The sequence below is a fragment of the Anarrhichthys ocellatus genome, unplaced genomic scaffold (genome assembly GCF_004355925.1).
Source record: "Anarrhichthys ocellatus isolate YVR2014 unplaced genomic scaffold, GSC_Weel_1.0 scaffold113, whole genome shotgun sequence".
NCBI lineage: Eukaryota > Metazoa > Chordata > Actinopteri > Perciformes > Anarhichadidae > Anarrhichthys > Anarrhichthys ocellatus.
Window position 1 is genome coordinate 103,503 of NW_022280143.1, and position 13,263 is coordinate 116,765.

Sequence of the window (13,263 nt, forward strand, 5' to 3'; positions counted from 1 at the left end):
ACGGTTTGTGGCTTTGAGGAGGATGATGGACACAAAACTGAGGACTTTCCTTTTCTTATTAATGCTTATTTTAGTCTGCACAACTATTGTGAAATCCACGCAGAAACTGTAAACAAACAAAAGCATTAATTGCTCTCCAGTGCAACAGGGACAACAGTGTAAAAACAGACAAACAGGTAAACGGGTAAGACACGTGTGTTGACCAAATGTATTGACCTGTAATCTAGTAAACTTTCATTTGTACATTTGATGTGTGTGTGAGAGATAGAGCAAGACCGGCAGCCTTGAAACTAAGTTTGAAAAATAAAACTTTCCACGAAATGTTTCTGTTTGAGTACATAGAGGAAGATTAGAGTAGAGGAAGAGTATCAAGCACGGCCTTTTATTATTAAAGACTACTATAATATTTTGATGTATTTTCTCTAACTAAGCAACCAATCTACTTCCTGTTTTCACCAGGACCCGCATGCCCAGTGTACGTGAATAGTGATATTTGTTTTCAGGCGGCTAGTATGGGCGGAAATCATTTAGAAAATGGAAACTCATTTGATGTTTTAAAACCCCGGTTATAAACGAAAACTATTAGTTTAGTTTTAGTGTGGATGTAGCTTGAGTCCGAAATCCAATCTTCTGTCAGTTTAGGATGTCATTTAGGATTTTTTAATATAATAAAAACATGTTTCCTAACTGCATTTAGGGAAAATTTAGCATTTAGCTATTACAGAACTGTCCTAACTAATGAATTCAAAAATAACACCAGCACTGATATTAGGTCTGTATGGCAATGCAATGCAACTGGAAAACACATGAACACCAAAATCGAATGATTGAAAGGCTATGTATCGCAACCGCCAGGACAATGACTTTTGAATTTGATAGACGTGCTACGTCCAGCTCTGGAAAGGCCTACAAGGAGGCTCTGCTAGTGCTTGTACAGATAACAAAAGTATTTTGTGAGGGTTGACTTCCAGACTGAGGTTGCAGATTTGTCTTCAACATCAGAGCCTTGCATCTCATGTATCATCACAGAGGTCACCAAAGCTATCTGTACTTTTTTTTGTCCATGATGGCAAGTTAGCAAGCAAATGAGAGCCATTAAAATTATGGCTTGTCCATCTCGAGAGGTCGAAGTTAAGATAGGACGAGCAGTTAGAATATTTTTCTGTAATGAGGCCCCTGGTGAATAAAGTAGTGTGTCTAACATCAAAAGACCCCTACAAGTTTCTATGAGAGTTGATGAGCCAAACCAGAGCTGAAATGCCAGGGAATATTGAGCTTACTTTAGTCTGTAGCAAGACACCTGACTCCAATGGGATGATAATGTTGCTCTAACTCTGCTGAATGTGTAATTAGGCATCTGGCAGCTCATAAGCCGATGGCGTTATCATTCTGCCAATGTGTTTTGGAGTTTCCCTGCTTCATAGCTGTCAACAACTGCATGCAGCTTTAAATTTACAAATCTGAGTAAGAAAAAAAAAAAAACAACGTTACCTGATGAAAATATATAAATAAGCAATTGCTTAATTTTGCTGTTCCCTGCATGGATCCAAACCACTTTGCCATGCATTTTTTGTTGCACAAGTTTACATTCACAGTATGCGGTTGATTTGCATTGCAGCATTCCCTATGGATATGCTTAAGCGGATTCAAACAGCCGAACAGGAAAAGCAAAAAAAGACAGAAGTTCAACATCTCAAGAATCGACTCCAAAACTGCAGCACAAATCAGATGAATTTCTGTCTCCCGGGGAGAGTAACAATCCAATCTGCATTGGCTTAAGCCTTCTTCCAAGTACTCTATAGTATGAAGATAAAAAATGTCTGGTATCTTGAACATATATTTCATAATTGAGACATATCTGCCATCTATATCAGAGTTGCTTTCTTCCCAGACATATGAATATGTAATGCTTTAAGATAGAATGTCATGAACAGTAAGACTCTACTAGTGCCAGGGAGTGATTAGCATAAAGCAAACATATCAAACTCCAAGGTTAGAGTGTCGGGTGCCCACACTGACTTTTCTACTTTGACTTTCAATTTTCTGCTGATTTCCATTTGATCTTTGAATCCCTCAGTCATCAAACTCCATACACTGAGGTATTGCATTTCCATACACTGAGGTATTGCATTTCGAAATAATTTCAATTGCAACTTATTATCCTACAACCAAACAAATTTTTCAAATCCAAGCTCTTAGAAGAACGATCCTGAAAGACTTATGACTCCAGGCCTATTGATCACTGTGTTGTGATTTATGGTGATGTATTATTCAACGGAAACCCTCAGGCCATGCTGTTACAGCATCAACCTTGATTCAGAGACAGCGATTCAAATCTTTATTTGCACTTCCTCAAATGCAAGTTCTGTTGCAGTGAATGGCTGCCTATAAGCATCTTTATTGCTGTGATCTATTCTCATATTGGATGCTTGTGGAGTATGTTCATCAGCACGTAGATCCACAGCCATAAACACCTTGATGAAGACTCTATCGTTGTAGCTTGAATAGCAGCAAAGGCAAAGGCAAAGGGAAGCACTCATGTGTGGCATATTACATTATCTATAGGAAAGAGGCAGGCGGAAAGGGAAGCTTTAACGATAGAGGCGATGATCTGTCAAGCTTTTAGTAGAATTTATTGGCCTCTGAGCCTCGTCAAACCAAGGTGCACTGATGCATACCAAGTACGGACGAATCGAAGTTGAGAGCAGGGATTGCAACTAGATCAAATCAAAGTTTGCTTTGTTTTTGTTTGTTGTCACATAAATCTTATGTCCCATGGGATACACCATCTACGCATCAATACATCTTCAGTTCAGATTTAGTATAGCCATTTCTCATTAAGCTCATCTGCATTTTGAAAGAAAAAAAACTACATGAACCATCATTCAGTGCTGATGCAACACATTTCAATTCTGCTAGTTTTTGTTATACTTCAGCTACACTATTATTGCTCAATTATTTCAGAGCAGGCAATGCAACACAAGGACACCTTGTTGCAACTGGACAATCTGTCTTCAGCATCCTTCCATTGCATATTTGTAAACTTCAAAAATATAACAAGATAGGAACTGCATCAGGGAGGGATGGTTCCCCAGCTCCCTCAAGTCCATCTCTATGATAGGAGTCTGAGCCATCTGGATTTACTCAGACAGAATGAAGTGAGTGCGTGTCTGTGTGTGTCTACATGTGTAAATAGAGACAAGACAAGCAGACAGACTTGCAGAAAATGTTCGCAGGGGTTTTTAGAGTTCTGCTTTAAGAGACATGTCTGCTCCTTTGGCATCCCGCTGAGATGTTGTATCACTGATTGTAATCACCTGCATACAAGGGCAATAGAGATAAGATTTGGAGGAGGAAGAGTGGGGAGATTCACTTGAAGTGCAGCCCACTGATTGGGAGGATCAGATCCGTCCTTCAATCGAAAGGTAATTTGAAGATTGAGAGCTAAAAAGCTGTCGTTAGCAACTTTACCCTTAAAGGCAATAAGCAACTGAGTACCAGACATTAACACAACAAAAGTCATTTTTGCAGGATTAAAACAAGATGAGCCTGAGCACTGAGAGGATACTCCTGATTAAACGTTGCTGTCACACTCTTGCATTAGCTTTTGCAGTGGAAATATACCAAATCTGTCCAAGTGTGAGAAATGATGTTGTATTGTGTTTCCAGGTCGATGTGAGGTCTTCAGTTTGTGCACTCAGCAGGACGTTAGAGGCTGAGCCAAACAGGAGTCACACAGGTGAGTGAAAGCTCAAACAGGATCTTTAGGACTCACCGTCTCACCACGCTGACCAGGGTGCCCGGGCAGCCCGTCCTTTCCAGGTGGTCCCTGTTAGAAATCAAGAAACACACTTAGTAGGAAACCAAGTACATACATCATAATGACATTCACATCTTAAGTGAATGATGGCACTATGACATTGGCCCTATTGCTGAAATAGAAGGGATGTTTTCCAAGCAATGATGTCTTATTATTGCAGAATTGTGTTAATGCTTTGTAAGCACAATATATGATATAAACATATTTTTCAGACAGTAAAGTCATAGTTAGACTACTAGAACACTAATGAAAAAATAACAGGTTCTGTTGAAAGGAACAACATCATTTGCTGACGGCTCAGAGTCAGCTATGTATCTAAGCTGAATCGATAGGTGGAAATTACCCCTTGTCTGGGGAGTGAGAAAATGGGTTCTGCTTCAGTAACAGTTAGACTAATGATCCCCGCACAGAATTAGGGATATTGCTATGTATTACTGCACCCCTGAACTCTTCAAATTGAATCAATTCTGACTGATAATGTTTGCAAATGAGGCTAATTTGCCACTGAAACAGTAGGAAGAGGAGAATAGACACTGAACACCAGGAACTAGCGGCAGAACATACAGCCTCACTGTTGTTTTTACACTACATTGATCTATGAAGTGCGAACACTGTACAGGAAGGACAATTACTTACAGGGGGGCCTTTTGGTCCAGAGAAGCCCACTGGTCCCTGAGGTCCTTGAGGCCCCTGCAGTAGACAAACCAAAAATTATATTAATGAGAGATGCACAAAGAATAAAGTCCTGAGGTGGCTTAGTGCATCATGCAGAAAGAAAAGCAAAACAAAACATAACAGTGACAAGTTTAATAAGTTGGAAGGATATAAGGCTGTCACGCTTTTCACTATCAGCCATGCCAAAAGAATTCACAATAACTATATTATCGGATTATCTACAGACAATTTGAAAATAATAATGCTATCAATTAAATTCATCTTTATTTTTGTTTACTGTGTGATTTGTCTCTTTTTAATTACACTCAAAATAGTTGTGAGTCCATATTTTCATATGTGTATTATTAACATGATATCCATATTTCATTTTTTAAATAACACGGTTATCATCAATATGTTCCGGTATATCACAACACCCCTAGAAGGATATCACGTGGACTATGAAATATGACTATTTTCAGAGGAGCTTGACAAAGCAAATTAAAGCTATTCAGTACAAAACGTTATCTAAAATAATTGCTGTCAGGTGAGTCATTGTTCACCAAGTCATTGTAGTGAGCACACTGAAGTGGTAAAATGCTTCAAAAATCTTTTTTTGGTGGTAATTTAGTGGCTCAAGTCTGGGAGGAGCATGTAAAAAGAAAGATTCTGAGTGAATACACGGCTTAGTAAAATAGGGTCACTTCCTGTCAAACGCCAAACAATGATGTTGCAGGGACAAGAATAATTTTATATAAGCCAGACATTAGGTTTGTTTTCTATTGAAGGCTTTAGCTGAAGCCATTAGAAAACTGATAATTAAAACACCTTACTGTACAGAGTGAGGTATGTTAATCAGCTAATAAAGCATATTTAATTACATATTTTATTCAGTGTATGTACCCCTCTAAGCTGAAGTGCATTTACATATTTGATTGGTATTTTTAATGACGCAATGATGGTTGAGCGAAGTGAAAAATGAGACAAATGAAGAGAGGAAAGTGGGACCGACATCATCACACAAACGGTGAGAATCTGGAATGTGAAGAAAAAGAGGTCAGTGTGCCACTTATACAATGTTACTGAGAGAGATGATCCTATTCAAAAATTGTGTGCTGAAGTTTGTTAAAAATGAAATATGTTGATGAAGTGAAAAAGTGTTTTTGGAAAGCTACATAACAGTACTTTGTTGAGGTAACATGACGGTTTAGGATTCAGTGGTATTAAATAATTTACATATAAACTATCCAGTGCAAATTGATTCAATCTTTTGCACTCTCATATAACATGCCTCAAAGCTGACCTAGTAATTTAACTTAAATCATATTTATCCATCACAGTTTACTTTACCTCTCTTTTGGGATTGGGTCAAAAGCGGAAAATCCAGTAGATCGAAGTAGATTCTAACCAACCCAAGCACTAACCTACACCTTCACAGTTGAGTATTCGTAGAACTTGGGCCCTTAATCAAATGATGCTCATGATTCGGACTCCAGGGTGACATTGGAAATACTGAATGTGACTATTTTAGGCAATGAGGAGTAAGATACTGTACTTTACTGCTGCCTTTACATTCTTGTTTTTGACTTCATCTTACAGAGGTGAGGCTCTTTTTTCTGATGAACTTGCTTTGTCACAGTTAGAAATATCCATTTCTCCCCCTGTAGTGTTAAAATGTCTATGCAAACTGAGCAATTGCTGCAGCTGTCTTTCTTGTTTCATGCCTTCTTTGGCCTTCACTAGATTCCAATCAATGTTTCACGTTTGCTTTGTTACACAGCAAAATGAAATTGCACTAAAACTGGAAATCGAAATAAATCGACTGAAATATTTAAAATGAGGCGCCACTGCTTGATGTGAAGCAACTGCAGAGATAATTTACTTTGCCACTTTTTGTTGTCGCTTCAGTTTAAAACTCTGTAAATGAGAAATGCACTTTATTTCAACTCTGAGAACCAATGTCAAAGCAAAGGAATAACAAACTGAAATGCTGCTGTCTGTTGAATGAAGATAGGAACAGGAACATGGCATTATAGCAAAACCGAAATGACAGCAGTTGTTCTACATAGCAGTATGTGTACAGTGTGCTAAGCTGCCCTAACCAGTAAACTTATGAATTGTTTTGGGGCAAGTAAGACTTAGAGCAAAGAATTCCTTTATGTTGATGAAATGGAAGACACAAAGACACAATCAATTAAAGTTAATTCAATCAAAAGCTTTACCAGCAAAGAGTCATTGATTTTGAATGACTTAATTATTTTCAGTTAACCCTAACTGATCTTTTTGCCTTTCGAGGAAAACTGTTCTAGTAAGTTAAACACTGTCTTCGTCTTTAGTGACCTCTCAGAACTTCTTGTGGGAGCAAAAAAGTATAAAAAGTATGTTTAAGTCTAAATATCATCATATTGGAGGTGGATTGCAAGGAATGGCCTATAGACAATATAATAGACTTACTCTCTCTCCAGGACCGCCTGGAGGGCCATCGTTGCCTGCTGTGCCCTGCAACACACAACCACAGATCATCATCAGTTGATATTTAGATATGTTTAAAAATGTATCATGTTTTCATTGGTCAAGAATCATTTCTGCTTGATAGTACAGCCCAGTAAAAAGCCCAGTAAAAAGCCAAAAATCTGTTTAGGATATCTGGTGTACCTTGGGACCGGGTTTTCCTGTTGGACCTCTGGCTCCTCGGCCCCCACGGGGACCCTACAGAGAGAGAGAAAACTCCAGAGTCAAACAGAAAGCCTGGTTATGTGCAGCAAGTTATAGCAGTCTGATGTGAATATGTCAAATCCTAAAACTGTTAGAACGTAAATAATTCAGTTGGATACAAGATGAGTTGATGCTATATTACAGTTGTTTCATTAATCATGGAAATCATGGGGTGAAAAATACGTACCGTTGGACCTCTTTGCCCTCTTGGACCAGATTTGCCTGCAGTGCCCTGTTACATAACAAAGGACAAAACATTTGAGGCACCCACAAATACTTCCTATTTGTCATTATTCAACATTAATTCACTCCTGACAGCACTATAACACCTGTACAACAGAATAGGGCTCACTTAACTAAGGCCAAACAGCCACAGAACAATTTGTTTCCTGTTCTACATAAACAGCCTCAGACTCCTTCATTTTAAGAGATAAACTACAGTAGTTGAGATGAATAAAATTTTTCTAATGTTTCAGTGCATTGATACACATCTTTACCCAGCGTGAGCTTGGTGTATTACGACTAATGTCTTTGTTAGATAAGAAAACAAAAGGTTACATTCAAATGACAACATTGACAAAACGTAGTGGAACAACATGCACTCCTAGAATAACGACACAGAATATGGTAAGTAATATTATTTCTACCGGTTGGCTGCCTAAAGCAGCAGAAACAGCCTGCCAACAAATGCAGCAATGTTTCTGCGATAGCTTAAAATGGTTTTCTGGTTTTAAGTCCACACTGGACAAAGTTTGACTTTATGGAAAAAGTATTAAGTGTATAATTTTTGGCAGCTAGTCTCGACATAAGTGAGATAATGTGCTTCAAAGTGTCCATTAAATGATTTTGATGTACTCCACATAGCTAATTTCTTACCACCACTACATTCATTTGAAATAGATACTTTTTCAAACACTAACTCCATGAATCAACTGTTTTATTAAGGTGCATTAAGCCAGGACTATTTTGGCCATCTCATACTTAACTGTTGAAAGTAAAACCTGTACCATTAACTCTTTCTCAGCCATTCTTAAAATTGTGTGTGAGCACCTTCTTTTTTCAAGCCTATAAATGGTGAGAGGGGCTCGATGAAAGCACGATGGTTTCCACGTCTTTTGTTCTCTCCTCAACATTGATTTTGCTGCTGTTATTTTTTTGTGCCAAGTCACCATACAGATGCCTTTATAATAGGAATCAATTTTCCTTTGTGCTGGGAATTGATGGCGTGGTGATTTTCATACACAAACAGGCAAAGGATGTATTCTCAGTGAGTGTTTGTCTTCTTACCCTGGCTCCTTTCTCGCCGTTGGCTCCAGGGAACCCAGGGAAACCACTCGAGCCCTGTTATTAGGAGAGGGAGATATCATGGAGGGGAAACAAGGGAGAGGCTGTATGGGTCAGGGCATGCATGATAATGAGGGCTCATCCTGTACTGTATCTATCTGCACTACTGTTTGATATCTACACTGTAGTTTCACACAGTTAACACAATGGCCCTTATATAAAATTTTAAGAATTTTTCACAGTGTTATGGTAATGGAAGTCATCCGTTTTGTATTCTAAAACACTTGTTTTAAAATATGTCTCTATTCCACTTGAGCACCACTATTTCATTCAATGAACCTTTTTAAATTGTAAAACACATTCTCAATATTCCTGTGAAGTGAAAGTTTGACATAAAAACAACCAAACATTCAAAATTCACAAACTTTCCCCACTCTGGTATCTCTACAATGTTTATCAAGCTAGCAGAGTAGAGGACGTTTCTGGGGCAAATTCTCTAAACTATGATTATGTGGGGAACACACGCACATACAAAGAGAGAGACGGACTTCAAAACAAAACAAAAGGCTTCGCACAAGACCCCTGTAAACACAAGACCCCTGTAAACACAAGACAAGGTGACATGATTTTTTTCTTTAGTCAAACTCTTAATAGGGGATTAAAAAGCAGCTTACCCATTCTGCACCACCTTACCACACGTTGCATTGGGACATTCAATGAAAATGTAATCAATGACAAATCATAACTTCCTCCAAATATGTTTAATACATTATGTGTTATAAGCTTTTGTAGAACTTTGATTTACTTATTGATTTAATTCATTATGTTTTCAGATTGGAGGATACATACAAGCCAGATTTTTCTTTTTAAACCTGGCAAATCAAAAGTTGTTCTTAGTAAATGGAATATAGAAGAAGATAGAATAGAAATATACTTTATTCATCCCGAAGGGGAAATTTGTCTGTGGCAACAGCAATCTTTAAAGCATGATGTTAACTACCCATTGATAAAGCAATTAGTTACTACTTATATGCCCTTTGTAATTTGTGCTTTATTAAAAAATGGTACCAACATTTCTGCAGGTACCATCCCTAAGAAAGATATAGGGCATGCTTCATTTTCAGAACGGTCACTTCCAAAATGTTTCATCAAACCAGCGTGTATATTATGTATTAGATAAATGATCTGCACTAAAGCCCTCATGCTCCCCAGGAAAGCAGGTAACACTTATCTTCTGTCACGCTCTACTGGTTCTACACTAAGATGGTTTATCTTCAAAATCTACGTGTTTTCACGATGAACAGTTTCTAATAATTCTATTTATGGTAAATCCATTTCATGTGAAATCATCAGGCTGTCCAGTGGGGACGCTTTGGTTTGTTGTGTTATGCCAGTGTACAGTGATCACTGTGACGTCTTCACAGCTCTGATAACAGAGCATACTGGTGCAGTATTGTTGTTACCTTCGGTCCTTGTCTTCCTGGATAACCTGGCAATCCTGGAACACCCAGTTTACCCTGAGAGACATTAACAGCACGAGTCATCAGCCCAGCAACACAACTTTAGCACATTCAAAAACACAACTGAGATGAAAACATATGATTCTTCGATTGGCTTTTTAACGCCCTTGGTCATTGAGCCCTAATACCTTTTCTCCAGCAGGACCAAGGGGACCCGAGTCTCCGTTGGGGCCAGATCGGCCTTTGGGACCCTCAGGACCATCCTCTCCACGGGACCCAATCATGCCAAGCTCACCCTACAACCCAAAGACATACAGAGACTATCACGTAATGTACAGCAGTTGCCTCCATGTAAAGACTAAAGATCTGACTGGACATGTAGGAAGTTATTTTTAATGACAGATGGTGGTCCTCACCCGGTCTCCTTTGATTCCCATGTCTCCCTTGAAACCTGGGAAACCATCCTCACCCTAAAATGAAACAAAAACAAGTTTTGCATTTGGCAGCAATCATTCCTTGACATCATTATATTGTTATTTAAGGCATTTGTTTATTTCCGACTGAGACACATTACAATGTACTATTTTCTTCATTTCACTGGGGAACTTATTAAGTCTCCTGACGTTTTCTGTTCACTCTGTGATGCTGCTCCCTGCTGGCCAGATAGAGGAACAGCATAAGCAAAGAACTGTTAAGCTGTCGGGCTGTGCTTTATTTAAATAGGCTCTATGTTTAGCACCTGCACCAACTGATTTTAGGTATTTGGAACATATTAACGTAATAAATTAAATTTGATGATCAGATACAACATTTAAAAAAACACTTTTCAGCAAAATATTGAATGGAGCAACCATAGAGCTCCATTCAAGCTGTGATTTTTAATTGAACCAAAGTCCTAACTATAATCCAATGGACACTGAGGGGCACTACTGACTTCAGCAGGACCTCTGTCTCTTTTCTTGTGCACTCTCTCTCTCTGGTCTGTCACTTGTCCATGTTTTCAACCCTATCTGATGCATAATGCAGCGCTGAGCATGTCTGTTGCCAGCAACTCGCATCACGAAGACCACACACACACACACACACACACACACACACACACACATACACAAACACACACCTGAGGTAAAGAGCATCCTTTATTCATAACAAACCCCTTCTCCTCAAGGTTTGGCTTTGGAATATCTTGCTACAGTATAAATAATTCAATGATTCCAAGAAAATAAGAACAATGATATGAATACTTTCATTGTAGTGAGAACAACACCCCTCAGTCAGACAATGGATTTCATACAGCTGAATAACTGTATTGATCTTAAATAAATGTCACGCATATTAAAAGGAAGCTTAGTTTAAATTCGACATGGCGAAACACACAGTCACACACTTCAAAAGTGCTTGAGATGGATTGCAGTATTCTTTGAAACCAAAAGCCTTGAGCATGACAGCTTTACATTCAACAACTGATTGAGGGTCACTCCAGGAAAGGCTCTGTCTCCACTGAAGATGGCTATCGACTGACCTCTGCATGGTTCTTTCAGGCTGCAGCAGCCGTCCACTCCAGCTCAAAAGAGCCAAAACACAGTTGGAAGGACAGGTAGACAGCCGCCGTTACAGACAGAATATCTGTGACATGAATATATTTACGGGCTGTTCCCAAACTTTATTTTGCTGTCTTCACCTTCATCACAAAGTGAGTGAAGTTTGGACAAACACATACAGTATTTGCAAAAGCACATTTAAACTGTAGCCTGTTGATTCAACTTGTCAAAGTACTTTTTAAACAGCACTTCCAATACAAGATAGAGATCTTAATTGGATCGCTGTGCTATTGTAGATTAAGAAGATCACATTTTAGCACAGCAGTTGAAATAAATAGTTTCCAGTGGCGTCAGGGGTCTGAATATTTACTTAATCTTTGTTGATTACATTGACATTCATCATATGATTCGTATCCTGTTGGGGCTGCTAAGTGGCTATAATCTGGGAGGTACACTGAAAAATGATGTGGAAACAATTTAGCATTCTAAGAAGCTTTTACCTTCTCTCCCTTGCCTCCCTTGAGACCACGGACACCATCAGCACCCTATTGGACAGGAAAGAGAGATAATAATAACATTTAAAACATAACAGAATGCAATACAATACCATTATGTACAATATATTAAAAGGAGGACTTTATCTGGTGAGGAATAGTAAATACGGCTGATCATGTGGGCATTTGATTGACCGAACTGAAACCGTACCTTGACACCACGAGGGCCAGGATAACCAATAGGACCCTGTGGACCTGAGGGACCCTGGAGAGTCAAATAGAGCATGGTTATGATAGTAAATGCGTTACAGTGAGGAAGGTGGAGGTGTTCACAGATGGGATGTAGCACATTACCGTATAAATAAATTAAATTATACATTTATTCTAGTTACTGTAATTTAGGAGATTATGAATGATATAGCTCAATTGAGGTTACTAATTATATTTTCCAATACATTGACAAATGTAAATACTTTATCTTGAATTAACTGTGCTCTGCATTACAACGGCTCTCTATTATAATTGTATCAGAAACTGGCCAATGCTCATAAAACTTACCGTACTATTAAATATTATTGCCTGACGACATATTTCTTGAGCCAAATGCAAAGACAACGACTTATCACTGGCTCTAAATGACTATGTTTACTGACACTATGAAATTCAAATGACAATCACATGACACAAAAAACACATACTTCATTTGAGAATCTTAACTTCATTAATGAAAAACATACAATTTATAATGTCAAAAAATATGTTATTTTTCCTTTGACAGCTAACCACATTATTATCACTTGTGTTGTTGTCAAGATAGTTGGTTAAATGTACAACCTAGTTGGTTAAGTAAAACTAAAAGGCACATGGCGATGCTTCTGACTGTGAGTATTAGAAATAATCAATAAAAGTAATTTCATGTATCTATGTAGACAAACGTGACGTTATCCTTGTGTCCTTTTAGATTACATGCAGACAAGACTTACCTTTGGAGTAAATATAAAGGAGTTACTGTACATTTTATACTACTTTTAGCCCTTCAACTGCACTAAGACATGTTGGTAGTTTTCCACAGCATCAAACATACATATAAATACATATCTCACCCAAATGACTCAAATCCTTCATAAATACACCTACCAGGGATCCTTTCTCTCCAGGTGGACCCTCCTTACCAGGATGACCCTGTGAAATAAGCGTTCACAAAGTGATTAAAAGTGCTAGTTACAATGCTGTTTTCTAAACTAAACACTCAACACAGTGTGAACAAATGTTTGTTATTCAGCTAGTTGATGCTA

At 38.3% G+C, this 13,263-nt stretch overlaps 1 protein-coding gene across 4 annotated transcripts in view; it reads right to left on the bottom strand.

Moving 5' to 3' along the window:
• Positions 1–13,263, bottom strand: part of col11a1a (collagen, type XI, alpha 1a) — a 79,278-nt gene that overhangs the window by 31,153 nt on the left and 34,862 nt on the right. For all 4 annotated transcript variants that reach the window (XM_031876706.1, XM_031876708.1, XM_031876707.1 and 1 more), the window contains 12 exons: positions 13,106–13,150; positions 12,180–12,233; positions 11,975–12,019; positions 10,350–10,403; positions 10,122–10,229; positions 9,937–9,990; positions 8,477–8,530; positions 7,377–7,421; positions 7,130–7,183; positions 6,929–6,973; positions 4,457–4,510; positions 3,776–3,829 (listed from right to left, as the gene is read on the bottom strand). In XM_031876706.1, coding sequence (XP_031732566.1) covers positions 3,776–3,829; positions 4,457–4,510; positions 6,929–6,973; positions 7,130–7,183; positions 7,377–7,421; positions 8,477–8,530; positions 9,937–9,990; positions 10,122–10,229; positions 10,350–10,403; positions 11,975–12,019; positions 12,180–12,233; positions 13,106–13,150 — 666 coding nt within the window. The remainder of the gene's footprint in view (positions 1–3,775; positions 3,830–4,456; positions 4,511–6,928; positions 6,974–7,129; positions 7,184–7,376; positions 7,422–8,476; positions 8,531–9,936; positions 9,991–10,121; positions 10,230–10,349; positions 10,404–11,974; positions 12,020–12,179; positions 12,234–13,105; positions 13,151–13,263) is intronic.